Source organism: Excalfactoria chinensis, chromosome 3 (genome assembly GCF_039878825.1).
Source record: "Excalfactoria chinensis isolate bCotChi1 chromosome 3, bCotChi1.hap2, whole genome shotgun sequence".
Taxonomy (NCBI): Eukaryota; Metazoa; Chordata; class Aves; order Galliformes; family Phasianidae; genus Excalfactoria; species Excalfactoria chinensis.
Window position 1 is genome coordinate 99,406,591 of NC_092827.1, and position 24,070 is coordinate 99,430,660.

The 24,070-nt window shown below is 42.6% G+C and overlaps 1 protein-coding gene across 1 annotated transcript in view; it reads right to left on the bottom strand.

Moving 5' to 3' along the window:
- Window positions 1-12,903, bottom strand: part of PCSK2 (proprotein convertase subtilisin/kexin type 2) — a 95,114-nt gene extending 82,211 nt beyond the window's left edge. The window contains exon 1 of the mRNA XM_072333809.1: window positions 12,563-12,903. Coding sequence (XP_072189910.1) covers window positions 12,563-12,760 — 198 coding nt within the window. The 5' untranslated portion in view covers window positions 12,761-12,903. The remainder of the gene's footprint in view (window positions 1-12,562) is intronic.
- Window positions 12,904-24,070: the final 11,167 nt, after the last annotated feature.

The following is a 24,070-nucleotide window of genomic DNA, read 5'->3' on the forward strand; positions in this document are numbered from 1 at the left end:
GCTGGTAAGGATGACACTGTTGTGGGTGTGTACTACAGCCCCCCTGATCAGGAGAGGGAGGTTGATGAGGCCTTCCATAAGCAACTGGAAGTAGTGTCACAATCCCAGGCACTGGTGTTTATGGGGGACTTCAGTTATCCAGACATTTGCTGGGTGTCAACGTGGCCACGCACGCATGGTCCAGGTGGTTCTTTCAGTGTGTTGAAGACAACTTTCTGATGCAGGTGGTGGAGGAACCGACAACAGGAGGGGTGTTACTGGACCTTATTCTCTCTAACTTGTTAAGGAAGCAAAGATTGGGGGCAGCTTGGGTCGTAGTGACCACAAGATGCTAGGGTTCAAGATCCTGAGTGGAAGAAGCAAAGCAAAAAGTAGGATTGCTACCCTGGACTTTAGGAGAGCCAACTTCGACCTCTTCTGTGACCTACTTGGAGCTATCCCATGGGCCAGGGTGTTAGAAGGTAAGGGGGCCTGTCAGAGCTGGTCAGCATTTAAACAGCTCTTCTTCCAAGCTCAGGATCAGTGTGTCCCTGTGAGCAAGAAATCAGGAATGGGTGTCAGGAGACCTGCATGGGTGAGCAAGGAGCTCATGCACAAACTCAAAGGGAAAGAAGAAGGTCTGTAAAATGTGGAAAAAATGGGTTGGACTCGATCTTTGGAGGTCCCTTCCCAACCCTTATGATTCTGCGATTCTGTGAAAAGGAACCAGCTTTTTAACTGATCAGAATTACTATTAGATGTCCAGTCTGACCACATGAAATTCAGAATTCATGTGAGCTCCCCGTACAATTCATTGGGGAAAAAAAAGGAAAAAAAGAAAAAGAAAGAAAAGGCACTTTCAGAGCATGATTCATTTGACCTATTTCAGGTGGCCATGCTAGATGAACAGAGCTGTGCCCCAGGAGCATCATTTTTGCTCCAGAGACTGTAAGAGCACATCCATCCATATTCAGGTAGGCCAATTCTGATACCACAAGTATAATTCTCAATTTCTCATTACTATTGATCTCACACTATCACACACGGTGCTTGCAAGCACTAACAAGAAACTGTCCCGTTGGTTTGGTCTCGAGTTCACAATGTTTGGAATTTGATTTACAATTGAATGACTCTAAGCTTTCATGTTTTATTGTGCTCACATCACTTAAGTTCATCGCTGAAGAGCTTTATCCTGAAAGCCTGCAAGAGTCATGTAAGTCATCAGCAACAAGGTTGTGGATTTGCTGTGAGTTTTATCAGTGAATTGTACAAGCCATTTCAGGCTTTTAAAAGAGACATTTTACTTTAGATGAATGGATCTGTGCATTTTAGAGTTTTATCTGTTACTTCCCAGTAACCACAGAACACATTATTGATTCTATCACGTGCATTGCTGAATACAGCCAAAGCAGAATACTTCTTGGATTTAGAGATGAATGTTCTTGCTTATACACCAGCACTCAAATTGGACCATATGGATTGATCCAGACCATCATTACCTGGAGCTGGTGATTGTTACTGTTGGATTGAAAGCCTTAAGTGAAGGCTCAGTAATCATCATGATGTTCTTGTACACAGATATTGAAAATCCTGTGCGAAGAAAAGCACCAACAAAACAAGTGAAAACTAAACATAAAACCCATACCCAGAAAGGCAAACAGAAATTAGACTCCAGACATTCTTTGGAGAATTATCTGTCCCTAAATTTAACTTCCTTAACTTTCTCCTGCTAGTAGCTCAACTGTGCCACATAAATTACATCACAGCCAAAAAACTGGTCCGTATCTGACCCAGTTAACTAGTTAGTTCATTTAACACTTTATGAAAAATCAGGAAAATAAAAGATGGGATCCCAGGAGTGGATCTGCTGCTTTTCTATTTTACAACTAAAGGCTAACAAGACTAATGCTATTCACAGTTGTCTCCTAACTGAAGAAACGAAGTGCCTCTGGGTCTCTTGTTGCTCTTTCAAGGCCATACTGTGCTTTCAAAGCATCTCCCAAGATGGTAATATTTTGTGAAATTTTTCACACCTCAAATATCTTACCCACCAAGATTATCCTCTCTAGGAGCATTTAATTTTCCTTTTCCCCTCTTGGTTCTTTTTTCCACACCATGGTGGTACTTATAGGACAGAACCAGAACTAAGACTCACAGGGCATGGCTTTCAATTATAAATTAAATACTCCTTGCAGCTTAGCCCTGGCAAGTGATGCTGGGCAGCCCCTGTTTCTACTAATACCAGGAGAATCTTAGGCAATTACAGCTGTTTATATTCTTGTTTCAGTTGCATTTAAAATAGCATAGTCTAATAAGTACTTGCTTACTGATTTCACTTATTGATAGAATTCATTTAATTAATATTTGCACAGCACTACTGAAATTATAAAATGCTAAGTGCCGTTGTCAATACCTATTAGTGGGTAAATCTATATGTATATCAGGTATCTCTTTAATGACAGATATTTGGTAAATATCCTAATATGATTAAATAATATATCTTTCTATCAGCGTGCCATAGAGAAAATTCAAGGGTAGATCAGTACTGACAGCAATTAGCACTGAAGTTGTTTTCCCTCTCTTCCAGTCTACAACACAATTCTCTGTCCTTTTAAGGATGTAACCATTGTTACTCCAAGGTCTAGTGTGACATCAGCTCTAAGAGCACAGAGATGGAACACTTGAAATAAAGTTTGTTATATTCAAAATGTGGCATTAAGATATAGCTTAACCCTGCTAAAAATAACTGGTATCTGCATCTCAGAGATGAAGAAGGGGTAAGACACAGCTACTCAAGGACACTCGATTTCTGCAAAGCATTATTCAGCATTGCTTTTAAATCAATGTCTACAGAATAAAGTGTGCAGGACGAGTATGTGCAAGTGCTCAGCTAATGTAGTGCCTAGAAGTAGTCATGAACTCTAAGGAAATATAGCTATATAAAAGCAGCTCAGACCAAAATAAGTTGGCTACTGACAAGAACTACTCAAGCAGGCACAAAAAACACGAACTGTACTAACGCAAAGATGTTGGCCCTTCCTAACACTTAAGACAGGCTTATAACTTTGAGAAGACATTTTCAGTGGAGCCTAGGAAAAGTGACATTTCAGAGCATTGCTGTTTTCCTTGCTTTTGTGAAGTTGCTTGACTGTGGTAGCAGAAAGTCATGGATATTTATCCATATTAATAGAAGACCATGTCAGAGATGAATGAGTCCATTATTCACATCATCATGAACTGGAGACAACTCAGCTCCAGTAAGTCACTGTATGATCATCACTTCACAACAGACTAACAGCTGTGAGTGGGTTCAAGAGCTCTGTGTTAGATGATAAATAAAAGATAAACCAAATCTGCCTCGATGTTAGCATTAATTATGAGAAAGGAAAGCAAAATCCACCACTGCCTCTTTCCCTTCTCCACTGACCTTTCAGTCAACTACAAAATTTCTTCTTACTATTTGTTACTACCAACTGATGGATGACAAAAGTTTATTGCTGACAGGAATTGTGGTCAACCCAGCATGTGCTGATCTTTCTTTATTACATCAGTTAAGCATAGAAAATATAGGTTTTTAATTAATTTCTTAATCATGCTTCAGTTTTTGGAGCTTGGAATATTGGTTTCTCTACCACTATGTTTAATGTGAATAAAATGTCTTCAGTTAGAAGAGAAAAAAGGTATTTTACATAAGGAAATTGAGTATTTTAATCCCATCAGAAAGAAGAGGGAAAACAAACCGTATCAGTTCTGTCTGGACGTTCTCAACTATACATGAATTGCATGAGAAATGGAAATGTTTTGCAACTAAAAGAAAAGTACAGTCACCTGTGAAGTTTTAGGGTCTAAATGGTAATGCAAAAATCGATAGACTGAAATGCTGTAAAGATCAATCTTCAGATGATTCCCAGACTCACAGCCTTCATTTAACCAGTGTAAATTCATTTAACCAGTGTAAACAACTGATTTTCGTCATTATGTTGTTTTCCCCTCTAGCCTGCAAATATGATCAGGCGCTGGTTTGTCACACTTCTCCACCCAAACTCAGAAATGACGATTATACATAACGATTGATTCAGATTAACTTCTAAATTGCTAAATTTCACTGACAGACATTTTTAACTGACAGACATTTTTAACTATCATGGGAAAGCACAAGGTCCCTGTGGGGACCAGTAAAGGTTATAGCTAATTCACCATATTTGGGATGCAGATAGAAGCCTTAGGCAGAAGCTTCTGCCGTACTCAGCTCTGCACAATGAACAACAAAGGAAGGGTTCAGCTATACATCTATTTCAGACTTGCACCAATTCATTTCACCTGTGTTTCAGAAAGGATGAATACGCAGAAAGGAGGATACTCTATCATAAACAAAGCATACACAAAACCCCATTCTCTCCTCCCCCCCTTTTTAAAAACTACTTATCTACGAGTTTTAACTGCATAGCTCTAGTTTGATATCGAATACTCTTCCCTTATAACAGGGCCAGTTTCTTTATCATTAGTACATAAACAGTTGTTGGGTCTCTCAATTTTCACAGTCTCACTGCATACTCAAGGAGAAACCAGGTGTGACACAGTACCCTTTTACTCATCAGGTAAGCAAATAATCTAGTTCAGTCACACACTTCTGCTGACTGGTTTGATGCAAACACTGAGGTCACTCTTTCCATTTGCTTTCTGTGGACAAAGAAATTAAGGATGTAACATTTACACAGAAGTATTGTTTGAGAAGGTAGATAACGCATGATGAAGAACATTATGTCCCAGTTCACTACTATAAAGTAGCACTACTGCCATCCACTTGAGCTGTTTACAGCCCCGCATATGGTGGTAAATGGTAATGCTGAGCCAGCTTGTACTCCCTAATTCCAGGTAGAAGCTGACACTACTTGAAAACACAGCCAGGGCTCAGCTGAGCTAGACTCAGAGTGATTTATCACTTCAAGTCTACATCAGGTTTCATCACGCAGAACAGCACAAGGTGGTTGTGCAGAATTTCACACAGCTCACTCCGTCCCAAAGCACAACCCAGGGCCTTTTCAATGAACTTACAAGAGTTAAACAGAGCTCACGCTGATTTATAGCAAGGACCAACACACCAGACTACTTCAGGTTACTTGGAGAAATCCCATCTGTGACAAAGAGTCAAGCAGTTTCGCTTCCTCCCACCAGAGGCCAGTGATAGATGGAAGCACCAGGCTGCTCACTGCAATATTTATAGCCACAGTTCTGTAGATGCAGCCAGCATCCTGTAGAAACCTGACCTATTAATTATTTGAAAAGCTGAAATCAAAGAAAAAAGAACAAAACTTTCTGTTGACTAGGACAGCACAGCATGGCAAAGGTAAACTTCACATCCATACAACTGTTCATTACTGCAACCCACGCAGAAATTAGCCATTTGTGCTAAGACCAGACCTGCATGAGATGGCTTCTTGCTCTAATATTTTAACAAGAGCTGGCACAGTTTATCTTTCACTTCATCATTTTGGTCTGATTTCCAGCTCACAGAATTTTCCATGAACACGCTCACATCTCAAAACTCACTGATTGAAACTACCTACCAAATAAATCCTACATATATTTCAGCAGCTTCTTTCTAAGTGCTTTATTAGGAGCTTTTGACACTTGCTTCGTACAGGTTCATTTTAACTGGAATAATTCTATAGATGGATGAAGAAAAGGATCACATGCAAACTTCCACTTTGCTGCCATATCAAGCATTACCACTATAACTGTTCCAGGAAGCCTGATGTATTTTATTTATTTATTTTTAAATCAGCACAGGCTTACTAGTTAAAAGTTCTAGTTAAAATGAAATCTATGCTGTTATTGCTCTGATCTGGCATTTGTTAAACATGTTAGCACTCCTACATTGATGATAGCAGCTTTGCAGTTGGGCTTGCTTTCCCCATTTTAACCACATTAGTATTGTTACAGCAGTCTTCTAAGAATGGATGTAGTGTTATATCTTATCACCTGCCATATTTTGTGAGGAGAACACAAAGCTATCTTCCACCTTCACACCAGTTGGCCCTTCTAAAAGATCGCATCTAATAAATTCAGGAATCCTACAGTTATCTCCATGCTTCTTGAAGGCACCCAGCCTAGCAGCATAATCAGTCTCTGGGACCATTTACCTGCTAACAAATGAATACCAGGGGACTCCTCAGGTTCTCATATGGAAGCACTCTGAGCTGGGAGAGCACAGACAACTTAGTTATTTTGGGCTAGAGAACTGAATGGACTTGAACACCCAAGTTGGAAACAAAACATTCTACCTTTACACAGAGGAAATGAAACCATCTGGTTCTGGTTGTTACACGGCAGTAAGATCTGTCCATCTGCTCTGATACCAAACAACAGCCATCCAAAACAGGGTTCTTTCACAGAAGCAGTTATCCTTTTGTTACACAGCTTTGGGACTGGAGACAAATTTGACTTAAGCATAGGTAACAGTCACAGATATGTACACTGTTTCTTAGGGGGAACAGCCATCAGGCTGCTCTCAACATCTGGAAAACCTGCCCAGAGGAATGACAGCACCAGACAGAACCCTAGACAGAGCCACTGCATAGGGATCACAAAAGCTTCAGCGCATACAGGCAATTAATATACCCATACGATGTAGCATCCAGAAATAGCTTGAAAGTCATGTAGGAAAGCTATCTGGGCAAAAGGTAGGAGATGCTAGGCTGCCAGCAGGATGGTATACTCACATGCAGACACTATGTTAATGGTCTTTGTTTACCTAGCACCAATACTAAAATAACTCAACTATAAATTTGACAGCACAGGTCTGAAATAGCCCAGTGGCAGATTCGAAGCAAAGGAAAGAAAGTGAGAGTTATTTCTATATACTAAGCCTGTCTCTCTTGGTACAGAACACAAACCTTACACGTGTGGCACTGAGATCTCCATGTACCATCGTGGACAGAAATAGCCTGGGGGGCTGAAGTCACTACATGCAATGCTGCATGCAGCCCCAGGAGGCTTGCTCAGGTCTGGTGGCAGCCAGGAGCTGCCCTCCTTGCCTGAGGATGGAAAGAAGCAGGCAGCAGGAGGCAGCCAGCTGCATCCAGGCTTCAGGCACTGATGTTCCTCAGCAGTTTAAGGTCCTCAGACCCTGGAGCTGCATCCTGCAGCAGAAAACCATCCCCGGTGCCTTGCTATCACACTGCAACAAACAGAGGCTCAAGCTAGACTGTAACACACCATGTTGTTCTGGTGTGAGCACTGTATCTGGAAATGCTGTTCACTTCTATGTATGCTTTCTCAGTTTTTCTCCTTGACACTGGTAAAAACTAATTATAATGTAAATGAAAAGAAATAACTGCACATCCTGGTTCTCTGTCACACATGCAATTTTGCCATTGAGCTCAGGCTAAATGGAACAAATAAAAACACAGGCAGCTTCACAAGCAAACAGTTTTTCATCTGAGCTGTAGCACAGTAAACAAAACAAAACTTATCTGTGAAAGTAAGGTTTAACTTGCATGTCTTGTCAGGAAACAGAACTACACCACATATTCAGAACAGTAATAGAGCAATTACGGCAGGGATCCATAGCAGGGGAGTCTGACCTTGTTTTGCATTCAAAGAATAAATGCTACAGAAAGCTGACAAGGTAATCATTTTAAACCCCAACCAGAACACACACTGCCAGCAAGCAGCTGGTTTGGGTCTCTGATGGGGAAGGAGCTCAGCAGATACTTAGGGATGTGCATGAGCATTTGCTTTCTTTATGTGCATAGAGTTCAGCTTTCATATGTATGAGCAAGTACATCTGAAGTGTTTGCTACTGGGGCTGCTCCTATGTCCAAGTTGGAATGCAAAATAGAATATACCAGCAACAACCAAAAAAAGCACCATTTTGAAAGAAATATGCTATTTCACATATGAAGCAAACTCCCTGCTGCCACCATATAACTGAATTAATTCCTCTAACACTTCTCTAGAGCGTAAACAGGAGCTAATGGGACTTCCCAGCCTGGGCCCAGCGATACGCTGCCGGCACTTTGCAGGCATGGAACTGATGTGGGTCCAGCCCCTGGTGGCTGTTCTCTCCACAATTACTTTCTTCGAGGGTCTTTCTGGAAAATTGGGCTATCCATCATCCCACAGCAGCACGTCTTACCACAGCAGGGTCAAACTTGTCCTAGCAGTTAATTGCATCTTCCCCTTAACTTGAACACATTAACTCAAACTCTCTCTTGAAAACGGAAGCATTTTCTTTTATGGTGAGACCTATTGAAATCTTGGTAGCTGAACAATTAGTATTTGCAAGGAATTTACTTCTGCTTGTCTTAGTTTCCTTATGCATTTCCTTAGTTACGTTGTACCCTCCAGTTCTAGAACGGCTTTTTCTGTTTCTACAATGAAGGATTACTTCATGCAAACAAACACCCTTTCCTCTAGGCCAACATAAAATGCAAAGCTAATTAATTATTAAACATGTTAGCGCATGGAAACACTGCAGTCTGAGGCTTGACGTCAAGTCTTCAGACTCCAATGGGCTCATGTGGGGAGGACAGGTTCCCTGTCTCCTCCTTGCGTGGGATGTTCCATTGCTGCAACATCTGTTTCCACATTAGGGGCAACAAGGCTCGGGAAGGGCTTGGAAAATCAACCCTACGAGGAGAGGCTGAGGGAGCTGGGGCTGTTTAGTCTGGGGAAAAGGAGGCTGAGGGGAGACCTTATTGTTCTTTTCCAGTATCTGAAGGGTGCTCACACTGAGAGCGGGGCAAGTCTTTTCTCCCTGGTGACAAGTGACAGGACGAAGGGAAATGGCCTCAAGTTGCGCCAAGGTAAGTTTAGGTTGGACGTTAGGAAACACTTCTTTACAGACAGGGTAGTTAAACACTGGAATAGGCTCCCCAGGGAGGTGGTTGAATTGCCATCCCTGGATGTGTTCAAGAGCTGTTTGGATGTGCAGCTCAGGGATATGATTTAGCAGAGGGTTGTTAGAGTTAAGGTACTATGGTTAGGCTGTGGTTGGGCTTGATGAACATCAAGGTCTTTTCCAACCTGGGTAATTCTATGATTAGAAGCAGAAGAATTGGGCTGCCCAAGTAAGAATTCTGGCTTAGTTATGTGTTAAGTTTTGCTATAGGCAAAATGGTGTTTGCGCCATGTAAATACACATGAGCTCCCACCATTTCATCCAGAAACTCATGGGCAGCTCCATAAAGCTTGCTCCTCAACCAGCAGCCTCCTAAGCAAAAAAACAGAAAGCAGAAAGTCACAACTGTGACAGTTTACCTTTGTTCCTGCAAGATTTAGAGACAGCAGGTGACCAGGTAATAAATGGATCAAGGGAAAAACAACAAAACAAAACCAGCCAAAGATTCCCCATGTTCTGAAATCCATGAGTCACCATACTAAAATCTGAGGCCACTCAACACCAACTGTTTAAAACCTTTCACTTCAATGCTACCAGCAGAGTATTTAGATATGGTGGCATTCTGTAGATTGTATCTGCCTCAGTGTCGCTGGTGAAATGGAAGAGATGCCCGAGCTCTGATCTCCAGTTATGAGACCTATCCAAACCTTTCTTTCATCTCCCCTTGGTAGAAAGGGAAAAGAACTGCAGTGCAAGATCAAAAAGAAGCCTTTTTCTCAGCCTGCATTAAGAAATGCATTCTGATGCTAAGCATGCCAGAAGGCAAACAGAAAAAAGGAAGTTGTCCCTCTCATATTTCTCACAATTTAACATGATGCAGCTATTAGGGGGTTGCCTCATGACTCCTGTTTGCTTGAAGACGGCAAGACTAACCGCGTTAAAAGGAGAACATGCTTTATCACAGCATTTGTTTCATAGGGAATATACAGAAATAAGTACAAATGGACTGCAAAACTGCAAACATTAAAATAATATAGATATCAAATAGCACAATTATAGTTGCAGAGGTCCATATTTGAGGTTGAATAAGGAAAAGTTAAAGCAAGTTGGTCAGCGTTCTTGAGACTCCGCTTCATGTTAAGGCCCTAAATCTAAATGCAGGCAGTTGTTTGTGTGAGCGCTGAGCCCTCCTGAAATAACTAAATGGGCACCGCGCTTAAATCACACATCTTAGCCCACCTGAAGTCTTGCAGCAGCATCGAAATGATGGCAGGGAACACGGCCAAGGAATCAATTAGAAAGCACATCACGCTGCTCGTGACATTAATCTTCAAGGCAATGTTCTTCCTTGCACTCCTGCAGAAGTTTGTTATTCAATAACTGCAATAAGCACCTGCTCACAGTTTGTGTGTTACTGGGGGAAAAGCCACGAGCATTAAAAATACTTAAAAAAAATCAGCTCCCACAAAGTCACGGGAACACACATCTGTGATACATAACAAGTATACAGGCGATCCCTCTTATACACATCTTAAATCCATCCACTCAGGGAAGCATGGAAAGATCACTTCTCCTTGCAGCATCATTTTTCCCTGCTTCCCAAGAATGCAGACAGCACATTCTACACGCGAAACTTTCCCCCAGAGTTTACCACTCACAGCTGTTTGCATACACATACATGCCCGTGTTCAACTTTTTGCACTGCTGTTATTACTGTTAAAGCCAGGCCTGCAGATTGTAAGCCGAGATGCTAGATAAGCCCAATGACAGCAAAACAGATCAGGAGGCTCTTCTGTTCAGCAGAACTGAGGAGACACCAGTGTAGATGGCGCACCACCTGACACACACCTATCCCCCTGTTCAGATTTCCCCTGCAGATTGCCAGACTCTGATGGATTATCCTCTGACACAGACAGCTAAATGCCCAACTCTAGGGACTCCTCCTGCTCCCTAAAATCCCTGCCTTGCAGACAGCAGGGTGCTATTTTCTCTCACATTTGTAGGCACGGGGTGGGAGGCTTTCTAGCTTTTCAAGGACTGGGATGATGTAACCTGAAAACCTCTTGGGACAGCACATGCACAGCACAAGAGCCTTGGCCACCTCCTCCTCGCTGTGAGCACACACAGAAGGCACCACAGCTCTGCCAGGCTTAGTTCCTCGGGACTCCCACATCCATGGGACACAGCATCCTTGCAACACATAGAGGAAAGCAGATCCTCTCCTCCCACATACCCAGAGGACCTCCCTCCAGCTCTTACCAAGACGAGCTAAAAGACTGATTTCCGTGTGGAATCGCTACACATCCTAACAAGCTCTGAGAAGATAACTGTAATAGCCCAGAAGCTGCTCTTCTTCATTCTACAGCCCCTCCTATCTCTTCCCAATATGGAAACAGCAGCATTTGTAGGCATCCTGCTAAAACAAAAAGAAATTCATCTCTACAGCAAGGTATTCTTCCCTCCTCCTGAGGCCTTATCAGACAGGTACCCCCAGAATAGGGTAGAATATGATGAAGGGAGTGCAGGCAGAGCACAGTAACAAGGGAAAACTGTTGAGCAAACACTATCTACAAAGTTTCAGGTAACAAGACCAAATCCCTATAATAGCTCCTGTCCAAAAGGCAGCTGAAGAGCAGCCCCACCATCACCAGGACAAACTCGAAACAAAAGCACCTTATCAGCAGCAGGCATTAGTGGTGTTTAAAACAAAAATGACATTGTCCTCATTTCTGTAACAAGCCCACACCAGAGTCAAGACAAGGCAGCCTGAGGGAGCGAGTCTCTCTCCATAGGACAGACGCATAGGTATACCAGGGGATTGCATAATTTCACTTAGTCAAGTTCAGCATGCAATTCCCATTCGCTTCCTTGGAAGTCAGGTCGGGATCTCATTGCATAACTACTAGGGAAAGAAAACAACAACAACAACAGAAAATCAAGTAATGCTCACACAACTCTATTTCTCTCCACACTCCTCCAACCAAGTACTGCCTCGGCATTGAGTCTGCCAGGAATCATCCCGACCTGAGCACTGTATTAGACCCACTGACTGTATCCTAAACTGTTCAGAGCTCTGACTACTATTGAAGTGTGAGAGATTTCTAACACAAAAGGGCACCAGGAGCCAGGTAGGGACTCCTTGACACCAAAGCTACTGAGGACTTTCTATGACCTCAGGAGAGAAAACAGGCTCCGATGGAACTCGAAGTTTTCCAACTCACATCAATTTGTGATGAGCACTGATTGCGTGCCACGCTTAATATCAAGTGGATTCTCTGCCCTGACAATGTCCTATTTCTCCGCTAGAATAACAGGGACATGAAGGAAGCTGCCAGCCTCACAAACTTATGTGTCAAAATCCCTAAGAAATCTTCCATTTAAATCGTGTGCGAGCTTCTCCATGGAGATGCAGCTTTAATTATTTTCAGCGCTCGGAGCAGTTTCAATTCCAGCCGTGCTCAGGAAGCTCTCGAGCGGCCCGGCCCCCGCTGCGCTCTGCCCCACACCGTTCCCGAACCCCTCAGGATGGGAGCTCAATTGGAGGATGTTTACGCAGCGAAGTCCAAAGGCGCCGAGCAAGCCAGCATGTGGGAGACTCCTCTCCTCCCAGTCCGAGCCGAACGCCCTCCCAGGAGACTGCCGTGCAGCTGCTGCGGGAAGCGGACTCCCGAAACCGCGCGGCTGCAGGACGCAGCCGAGCTCAATCTCCGCTTCCCAGCGGCTCCGGGCAGCCCTTACCTTGCGCACCCCTCCGAAGCCGTGATCCGCCGCCACCCGCTCGGCCTCCGCCTGGTCCCCGCCGTGCAGCTCCACCAAGAACTGGTTGGTATAGACGGCTGCCCTGGCCGGGGCGCCGAGGGAGAGCAGCAGGAGCAGGACGAGGAGGAGGAGGACGAAGGCGCCTCGCAGCAGCAGCAGCGGCGGCCCCGCCGGCATGGCCCCGCGCTGCGCGCCCGCCGAGGCAGCCCGTGGGGAGGGCGCCGGGCGGGCGAGACGGGGAAGCGGCCAAAAGATGGAAGGGGGGAAAGGGAGGGCGGGGGGGCGAAATGGGGGTGGGAAAGAAACAAGCAAAATAAATGAATAAATAAATAAATAAATAAATAAATATCAAAACATTTCCCAAGCTAAGGAAAGCGGCGGGAGCGGCCGGGCTGCAGGGGCTGCTCGGGGCGCGGCGGTGTGCGCGCTGCCGGCGCTGCAGCCCCGGCCCCTCCTCAACGCGGAGCCGGCGAAGGGGAAGCACCAGCCGGGAGGGGACACCGCCGCGCTGCCAATCACGGCCGGGGAGGATCGCCCTGCTCCCCCCCGCCCGCGGCTGCCGCTCGCACAGCCTGCAGTCCCCCCCACCCCAGAGCCCACCCAGCTCAGCATCCCGGCAGCCCCACCCCGAGCCCCAGCGCTGCTTCCCGTAGGGCGGGGTGGAGGGTCCCGGCGCAGAGCTATCCCGCATAGCGGGTTCTGATTGCCTAAAGCTTTAAGGCCGGGGGTCGATTGCTTTAGCAGAACGCACCTGGGCAGGTGTTGGCAATTTGCGCGCTCCGTTGCCAGCAGCTGGCTCCCGTGGCGAGCCCGATGAACAGCAAGTGCACCCTGCCCAGCTACTCGCAGGGCAGCAAGATGTCCCCGTGCCCCTTCTGGCACAAATCAATGCACAGAGAAGTACCAAGGGGAAAAAAACCGGTTCGGGGGTCCCCTCTGTGCTGGGAGCATCACTGTGTGCTGGCACGTGGAAGTGCGGGGCTCTGGGCTTGAGGAATAAACTCTATGTGAGATGCAGGGAAGCCAACAGCAGGTTTGTACCTGTACCTTGTTTGTACCAGGCAAACAGCCTGGGATGGGGGGTCGGTGTGCTGGGAGGATTTCAGTGAGGCGGCCATGCCTAAAGGAAAGGGAGCTCTGCTGAACGGAAATCTGCTCTGTTCAAAACTCCAAGTGGAAATGAACAGCACAGAGTATTCACTGTTCCATCAAGGTATACAATAACCTGTTCTTACAACTATCTTTGTTAATATGTCATGAAATAAAAAAGTTAATCCTCAGATTGATCCCTGAATAGTGCCCTGGAAACAACTCGGGACACAGAAAACACAGGAAGGTAGCATTGCTTTTAAAACAAATAGTGATACATTCACCACAATCCATTCTACAAATGGTCCGGTGGATTATGGTACCTAAATCAATTGGGGAAAACAAAAGAAAACAAAGATCACAAGCAGGACTCTTCTTCCATTAACCTCCAGAGCTTTAGAAAATGACAGAAAAGCTCACCATGTGCTTGTGGTTCCAAATGAGTGTTAGTTTGCCATGACTAATTATTGATTTCCTTCCTCTGGGTAAAAGAAAATCCCTCTTCAAACAGAAGGGAAATGGTAACTCAGAGCCTGATCCAAAGCCCTCTTAAATCAACAGAAGCGCAGTAAATGAAAGTCTGATGTCGGGGAAAAATAAAATAAAATCAAACACTGGGGAAAGGTAAAATATGAGAAATGGCACAATAAAGAAGGAAAACATCTTTGCAGCCTCATTAAGACACTACATCAATAGAATTCTGATTTTCGATGCTTGTTCTTAGCGTATACAGTTATTAAAACAACTTTATATGATATTTCTTAAAGCCGAATTGCTTGCTTTCATCGATATTCAACAATACCTCTCCTCACATCTCCCCCAGCATTAAAGCAGACCCTGCAGTTTGATTTCTTTCCAGGTGACTCAGGGGCTGTGAGGCTCTCAGACCAGTAACAGCTGCTGGCAGTGTCTCACCAGCCAATGGAGGCCCCTCTGGTTTCCATCCACAGCTGTTTCTCAGGACGAGAAGCTGAGGGAAATTAAAACAGAAGCAGCCAAGTGGGGTTTTCTCTACTTTTTCCTATATATGAGGATATATGTAAGACTTCCTTCCTCACAGTCAATCTTTCTTTGCTTGCTATACATCTGTTTTGTTATCAGCTCAGAGAAGGAGTAACACCAATAACAAAGGCAACGGAGCAGCCCTCCTGGCTCCATCAAATCAGCAAGATCTTGCACACATTCAGAAACAAGGTCCATTTCACAGATCTGGGCAAGCAATCTGACTTAGTCACAGCCTATCTTCTCTCATTCTCTGCTGCCACCTGACATTGCTGTTCTGCAAGTCAAAGCTACCAAAGAACATATAGGCCTGGGACATTATGCTGATGAGGTGGTGGAACCAACTGGTTCTAGCGCGTAAACCTCACACTGTTGAGCTTGGATGGTTTCAATTATGTTTATAAAAAGGGGTGAAAAACATAAATATTATGAAACATTGAGTTAAAAAATCAAAACTGAATAGCACCAGGAAAAGTCAGTTCCAATATACCGTTCAAACAAAAATGGTCTTTCTGAGTTGGTCTTTATAGCAGTTTAAGATCAGACAGCACCACTGGGATTTCTAACCCAGTACTTTATATAAGCTGTAGAACTTGTATGTATCTATTTTTGCTCTAGTCTGTAGTCTTTTTTTTTTTTCTACTCGATGTGGTAGATTTGAGTTAAAAATCAAGTCTGCTCCATTACAGCCACAGTGGAGATGTTACAGTGATTGCTTACAGTCATTTGCAAAGAAAAATTGTAACTCTGCCTCTTCTTTAGAATACTGATTGGTTCCACATGAACTACTGGACAGTGTTTTTATTATGAATTTCTGTGCTGATGTTCTGAAATTTTACCACACTTCTCCCCCCTTCAACAGCAACTTCAAGGTGGTGATGATAGAGACATCTAGCTAGCACTCCCTCAGTCTCATAATGGAAAGCGCATTTGCCACCCCTTCAACAATTCCCATTTAATCTCCTTGATTTGTGAACTATAACTGCTCCAGATTGTTCAGCTCCAGATATTTCAGGTCAGGCCGGTGCTAAATGGATGTTCTATCATTCCTTTTCTTAGTGGACACCCAGCATTTAATCAAACAGGAAGTCCATTCAGTCTCCTTCTCTTTGAGACTCCCAGATGTTTAGCAGACTACCCAAGCCAACTTGTACATCTCTCATCTACCCCAAGCCTTTTTCAGGATTGCTGTTATTACATGCAGCATGGATGATGACCTTTGTCCCTATATATATATATTACTCTACTTTATTGAAATAGATATAATTTACTTGCATGGAGCTTTCCAAACAATCCAGATCAGTCAGCACTTCTCTCATTTATTGTTTATGACTTCCTTCTGTAACCTTCAAACTTTATCAGTACATTGATGTACTGGATTTAGCAAGGTCTTACACAGATCATTTCTTGGCCCCAGCTCTCTGGAACATCTCCAGAAACAAATCACCTTCAACAATGATTCCCACTTTGTAACTCTACTTAAGCATTTAATCATGTTTTAGTCTGCTTCACAAATGCCATTTTGAGGTTGTATCCAATTTACTCATCAGCATCATGAGATATCAAGTGTCTCCCAGATACAACCAATATAGCAGATATGATGGATCAAAAAATCTGCATATTGTTTTTCCAACTACATCAGAGCATCCAGTAAAAGAGATAAAGCTTCCCCATACATCTTGGCTCATCTCACAGGAGGCTAGCAAACAACACTACTAGTTTTACCAGTTAAAACTACAACAGTGATTTAAAAAGTAATATAACACTAGTTTAACAATTCTAGATCCCACATGGGTTGCTGGCTACATCTCTAAGTAACACTTAAGTCATATCATCATGACTATTTTACAACAAGTAGTTGGCTTTTAGCATTAGGCCATCAAACTAGTACCATGATAGGTATTTCTCTTATTGGGAACCGCACAGGATAGTGTCATGCCAAAAAGACCAGAAGCTGGAAGAACTCGTTTCCTCAGTGTGGAAGTCAACTGAGTCCTAAGTACAAGACTGACATTGCTTACATCTTCAATTGGTCATCCTAGCAGGTATGCGAGCAGTAGCATTCCCAAGAGATGGACACAATTTCATGCACAAGTTTTATTCTCCCTTACACCTATCTTTGTGAAGCTGTGAACCATGCATATAACCAGGCTTTAACTGGATCCTGAAGCAGGCTTAATGATAAAGCCTGCATCTGGAGCAACGCAGATGAGGCTAAAAAGGCATGAGGAGAGATTTCAAAGGAAAGATTGGGATGCATATATTACAAAAAGAAAAGCATGGCTTAGAGAATGGGAGTATTGCTTGACAGTCTTGTTTAGAAGTTACTAGGACAGGGAACAAGTAGATGTATCTAAAGAAAAGCAAGTAGAGCCCTACTTTCTCTGTATATCCAAAACAATCGAGTATCTGTGTAATTGAATACACAGTATGAAGAGAATCAAGTACCACCAGAATCGATCAAGAATCAATGCCACCAGAAACTTCCCTTTGACCCACTGCTGTGAGTTGGCCCACTGGATTAAAGTCACTTAGGAAGATTCCTGCACAAATGTCTTAAAGGTACGACTGCGCATCAGCCTTGCTGCAGTTCATCCGGTGACAGCATTTAAGAGCAAGCTTTGCACTGGCTTATTTTGATACTGAGCAGCATCGAGATGAGGAAAGCAAAGCAGACCACAATAAATGAGCTGAGAGAGAGCACGGCCACTGCTGCTCCACCTCGGGCTGACTGCCAAATCAGGCATGGCTGTCTGGGCCATTTGAGCACAATGGTGGAAAGACTGCAAAATGCTGAAGCTGGGAAAAACTGATGGTTTAATGGAGAGGCTCTAGGTTAGAGAACTTGGGATACAGCTAACTTAGGCAATTTCAAGATCTTCTGCCCTTTTCAAAATACCCATCTGAACTTTTTCATCGTTTTATGCTATAGGAATATTACTGTCATAAACACATTAATTAACGTGATTGCTATACCTTACGTTAAATGCATTTATTGGAGAGACAAGACTACAGCAGGCTCCACTTTCTAGGTAAGTTATGCGTACCCAGCAGGGTTGGCAGCTACCAGACACAGAAATGAAGAACAAAGATGAAATGTTTCATGCCATCACTGTGTGGGACTGTACAGACACTGCAAACTTACAGGACACCAGAAGACTGGAAGCCTAGTCCACACTTTCTAATTAGTTAGACTTCAAGTTGCAGGCATAATCCCCACAACACACATTTTTCTATTTAAATTTTTACTGCCAAGCACCAGAGTAGACCAGAATTGTAATAATTCTACTAAATTAATGACACGGTAATGCAAATAGTAGACTATCAGAAGTGGTTTTCAGCATACATTGACTGCAGGGTAGGTGGGCTGAGCAAAGAGAGGCATAATTTCCTTCCCAATCAGTTTTTGTTTTATTTATTATGTCTAGATGTAAGGAGCAACAGAAGGGCTGCTACGTAACATGGTGTCTGATAGGCAGAAGGTGAAAGGCATTGAGGTAAGCAGTGAAAGCAATCTCTCATGCTTAACTTTAGGCATATGATGAAAGCCTCATGGATTTCCCTGGTACTACAGCATGTATGTCTGTTCACTAAATGGGAATATGATTACCCATGTGCTGAAGTCGTTTCCTGAATCTGACTCTTAGCCAGTGCTTAATATCCTCATAGACAAATGTTCAGCTCAGGCAGCCACGGCAGAGAGGTACTAAAAGTAATGAAAATATGTGGCCCATTTATATTAAAGGGATACGCTTGTCAGGTTTACCAGGCTTGTTTGGGTTTTATGCTACTGAGTTCTCTGCTGAAGACAGAGTCTGTCTGGAAAGGATGTCTGTGCAAACAATATTAGAGAGCTACTGCTGCTTAGCAGAGCCAGCTTGAAGCAGATGGTTTCAGTGACATTTTAGGAGATAACAATGGTGAAAGAAAGCTCCTAAGCAAGACCTGGAAAAACAAACACAGAAACAAACAAACAAACAAGCCAGCAGACTTGAGGGAAAAGGGGAGAAAAAAATAAAGGTAAACAAGATCTCTGAACAGTGGGAATGACTGGGAAAAAGGAAAATTGCCAGCTGTGTGAATTTAGGGTAAAAGATCTGCCTTGGACAGATCCCAACAGTGTCCCAAGTGAATTACAGCATGGCTTGGAGAAGGTGGGTAGAGAGGGAGGTAATAACAGTTCATTCAGCTTCCGGTGCCTTTCTAATTGTTAATCCATTTGATAGAGAAGAACAGGGAACTTCACCCAGAGGGCAGTGATGCACTGGAACAGGTTGCCCAAGGAGGTTGCAGATGTCCAATCCCTGGAGGCATTCAAGGCCAGGCTGGATGTGGCTCTGGGCAGCCTGGTCTGCTGGTTGGTGACCCTGCACATAGCAGGGGGTTGGAACTGGATGATCATTGTGGTCCTTTTCAACCCAGGCCATTCTATGATTCTATTAAACAGTTGTGACACATCTAATAATCAGCTCTTCAGCTTTGTTGGAGCACTAACTTGTAAATGTGTGGCTATTGTATGGCTGAAATGTGGGACAAAACAGCAGTTCATTACAACTCAAACCCATATGCAGTGTTGACAGTTGCCATGACAATTTTGTTGGGTAAAAACCAGATGCTTGATTCTTAATTAAATAATGTTGAAAAATTTTGGTTTTACTGTTGTCCACTTCATTTTAGATTTAATTCATTAAAATACATTATACTCCCGTAGTATGCTTAATAATTTTCCTTTAGTAGTTAGCAGTCATCAGTGTGAAACAAATGTATGCTTTCAGAATCTTACTTTTAATTTCCATTCCACTAAAATCTGGGGTTTTGTTTCCAAGCGAGAACAAAAAGTAATTAGGAAAGCTGTGTTTTTGTGTGTTGCTTTTTTTTTTTAACTTAAGTGCTAAAAGGGGGTTATGATCACAAGCTAACTCATAAAGGCAAGTCTGAACAAAGAAAAGAAGATGCTCCCATCTGAGCTGAGAGCTCTATGTGGGCAGAATTAAAGTTGTTTCCATAAGTTACAGATGTGGCACCACATATTCATATAGGGTTGGTCTTTTTTTTTTTTTTGTCTTTGGGATTTCAAGTTTCTAAAGGGCAAACTGAACTCTTTCATTAACTTTGTTCTCTTGGTTGATAGGAAAATAAATATTAGAAGACTTAACAGTGTATAAGTCCCTGTGGTGGGACTTAGAAAAATTAGGTATATTCTATTTCTAGTTGAAGACTTCCACCCCACTGAAAAGTAGAGGCAAAGGCAGAAAAACAAACACCTCCACCATATCTGCTGGACTTCCTGGATCACTTTTCTCATAATTCAGCTGCCAAATCCTGCCAGAGCTAAGCAGTTTGATATGAGACTGAGATGAACTTGTCCGTGCTCTTTATTGTCCCAATTTCATATGCCTACAGTTCATCCCCCTCCCTGGAGAAGGCTGCAGACCAGCAGTTCTTCCTTCCTGTCACCATGAATTTAAAAAGTCTTAATCATCACTCTAAAAAATAAATACATAAATAGAAAAAAAAATCCCAAACATCTTGCCGAAATAATAGTTAACAGCTATTTACCCATCATGATTCACTTCCTTCAGGATCCCTGCACTGCTACTTTTAGATTTTATCACCTTTTCAGGCCAGGTGATAAAAGCTTTCTCCTGGCAATCAGCAGTTCCCCCACACTCCAGGCCCAGAGGCTCTGAAACTGGGATGCTGCCAGAGGGTAACAGCTGGGACACAAAGCTCAGAGGATGCTGCATAGTCTTCTGCCGATACTAGCTTGACATGAGGGCTGTCATGTCACGTCCCATGACATGGTGGCACTGAGTGCAGGCTGCCATCACCCATCAGCCCGGTGCTTTGCCTCACATGGTGCCACAAAGAGCTGCTTGCAAGAGGCCAGAGCACTGACAAGATAGATTAGCAATGGGAAAGGTACAGGGAGAACAAAAATCTTGAATGTTTCCCTTTACTCGTTCATATAATGACTACTGAGACTGCTCTCACAGTAAAACCTAATTCCAGTCTGAGGTCCACAGCACTGTAGACAAGAAGAATAAACTTTTTTTCTTTTAATAAAGAAATATGAAGGGTTTTTGAAGAGGCAAAACATGTATAAGCCTACTCAAATTGTGTGGGAGATGGATGACAAAGCCTCTCTCTTCTTTAAGATTCTCCCCTATCAGAAACAATTTTATCTGGATTTTTGACATCAAGCATATCTATTCCTATGCCTTCTTTTCCATAGTGATGCCCATGCCCAAAGCACTCTGAAGACTATATGTGCATATTGTTACACTAAGCAATACTGTAGTTTCCCAATCAATTCACTGACAAAGTAACTGGACAGATTAAAAATAAGAGTGCAACGAAAGAGAAAAGGCATTTCTTTCAGAGCAAGACAAAAAGAGGGAGAAAAAAAAGAGCAAATAAAATAATTAGGACAAACACATTAGTATTGCTCTGAGGGACAAGTCATTCTCTTCCTGAAGAAATTCATTATTTGCAATTACTTCTGCTGTGAGATAACAGTAATGCACATCTCACAAGAAATGAGCTCAAGAGCTCATCTCTAAGGCACTGAGGAAAAAATGGTGCTTGGCTACGTCTTAATTTACTTGTAGCCTACAGTCTTCAATAATAAGTCTTCATTAATGATCTGGGAACAGCAAAAAATAAGTTTTTAAGGGGATTTTAAGGAATGAGAACCTTTCTGCCAACAGAGTTACAATCCTGCTAAGGGGAGATGTTTAAGAGGCTTCTCAGTAATTGGGTAATTCTTTGTGACCCTTAACTCTGGTCAGTGTTCGATGGGTGCAGAGCAAACAGTTCAGATTCAATGTCCAATGGGAGGACCTAGGATTCAGCAAATTTTCTGTTTGATTTTCACTTTAGACAAGAGGGTGCAACAATATCAGAGAAAGAGTTGAGGTTGACTCTTCATTTGAAATCAGTGATTTCCAATTCAAAACAAGTGGCTTTTGTTGGGAAAGGAGAAAACAAGAAGGCTAGTTTTTATGACAGATTTTCCATTTTAGATTTACCTCACCTAGAAGATATGATAGGATACTGATCTTGCTGGATCTAATGTAATAACACCAAAAAGTTAAAGCATCTGGGCTTCCAAATGTATATTGCTGGTTTGCCCAAAGGTTTGCTTCAGCGGGTTCTTTTAGCCAAATCCTTCTCAGGCTGCTCTAAAAATCCACTACCTTGAAGACACAGGGATACTTTGCATGATGAAATAAAGCACCAGGATCATCAACATCATGAAGGGTATCAAGGACAAAAGTAAACTGAGTGAGAAACCCATCAGTTCAGTTTTCTCATCGAAGTTCATAATATGGAACAGTCCAAATAATTTTAGCTATTAAAGGGTTATTATAATGTATTTTGGTTTGAATAACTGTTTCTGTTACTAGGAAATCCCAGGTAATAATGAAAAGATATATGAAAACCAAAGGAAAAAATGAATGCTGTAAAAAGGAAAGAAGAGCCTGCAACGTTCTATTTGCAGTGCAATCGTCATGCATCTTATATATACATATATATATATATATTTGTTACAAGGAACAGATGGTCATCTTATTCAAGCAGCTGTTGGGAAAAAAAACTTACTATCAGGCATCAGAAGCTAAAAATGGTCAGATTCAGATGTACGTCCTCCTGCTAAATACTGGTATCAGCATTTAGCAACTAACTGGTGTAAGACAAGACAAAAGAAATGAGCTGAGATAGCTCTGTGTTCAGCTCTGCCTGCTGCTCCTGGTGGCATGTGAGCCATACCAACAAACCTGAGCTGTTGCTGAACACAAGATCTAGCTATGCCTTAAAGCACTTTTGCTGTCCAAGTTCAATGCTAGCAAGTGGAATTGCTGGAAAGTACAATAAAGGAATAAGAATCTCAAAATCTATACAATTAAAACTTATTTCAAGAGACTATATTCTATCACTAGGTGGCATTGCTCTAAATCTTTCAACAGCTGTCTGTGGAGCTCAGCTATATGGGTAATACTTAGCAGTTAGTGATGCATGCTGGTCTCACAGAGATGGTGCCACGCTACTTAGAATGTGTACAACACTTCAGTGAATCTGTCTGGTTAAGAGATTCTATTCTAACTTTGACCTCATCTCTTCTGTTTACTACAGAAATAAACACAGTCCCTAACCAGACGTTCAGCTATTCCAATCCCAAACCACCACCTATTCAGAAGTGCACAGAAAATTATCCCAGCTCCTCCTGATGGCTTCCCTTTTCCATCATTCACCCTCACAGATCTTACCATCAGGCAAAGCACTGTTGATTTTAGGCCACGTTCAAGAGTTGTATAATGGCTGTGAAGCCAGTGCTCTTTACCAACTCCCTCTGCCAATGTGTTGGCTCATTGGCCCATGGCATTTGGAAAGTATATATATATATATTAAAAGTCTAAAAAGTTATTTCTGCTTTTTTCTTTTACTTGAACTGCCGAACTGTCTGTGAAAGCTGTTAACAACAAATCTGGCAGCGTGAAATAGTGGGGTAAAAAGCACGAGCGTTTTTATTACCTCTAAACCTGAATGAAGCTTTCAAAATATCAGAAGCGACACAAAAATTCAAGGCTCCATTTCGAAACAACCTTAGCAAAATGTGTGTCCAGTTCAATTTTGGACGCTACTGAAATCTCATTCTGACTTCAGTAACTAAATCCTGTGTATTGTATCTAAGGCTTATGGACCTATGTGCAATGCCACTGTAGCAAAAAGAGGGTTTAAAGCTTCAAACATGCAAAAATTAACCATGCCCAGTAATGCCATCCTTAAAATCCACTAGCCTCTGTAATTACCTAAAGCATGGAAATGGCAAAATAAATAAATAAACAAAATTAATGTTTATACACTTCATATTTATAAATCACTGGATAAGAAATAAGGGGCTCGTTAAGGGACTAGGCCCCAGAACTCCTTGTTCTCAGCTGTGGATCCTAGATGTCAACTGAGAAATCACAACCCTTACACGTTTGTATTTGCAAGACATGTCAAGTGAGGACAGTCAGCCTTGCACAAGAGTCCCCTGCACATTCAACGTGTTAACAGTTACAGCCTCAGTCCCACTGCTAGACTTTCCTTCTTGTCCAAGGAACACCCTTTAATAAAATGCATTCTATGCCTTGATGTTTCTGTCCACTTCATTGATGTGATGAGCTGATTTGTGTTGGCGTCCATTTCAACAAATTAACTTCACTGTATGCACAGTGGATCCTTCCCATTTGCCTGAGCTCAAATCAGTGCCAAGCAGTCAGGATAGCTCTACAAACAGCCGTGCTCATTTCCAGCAGTTTCGGTAATAGGAATACAACAATCAGTAGCAGTTACATCATTCCTTTTTAGAGGGGATATATGACCATTTTAGCTCCTTTAACATAATTT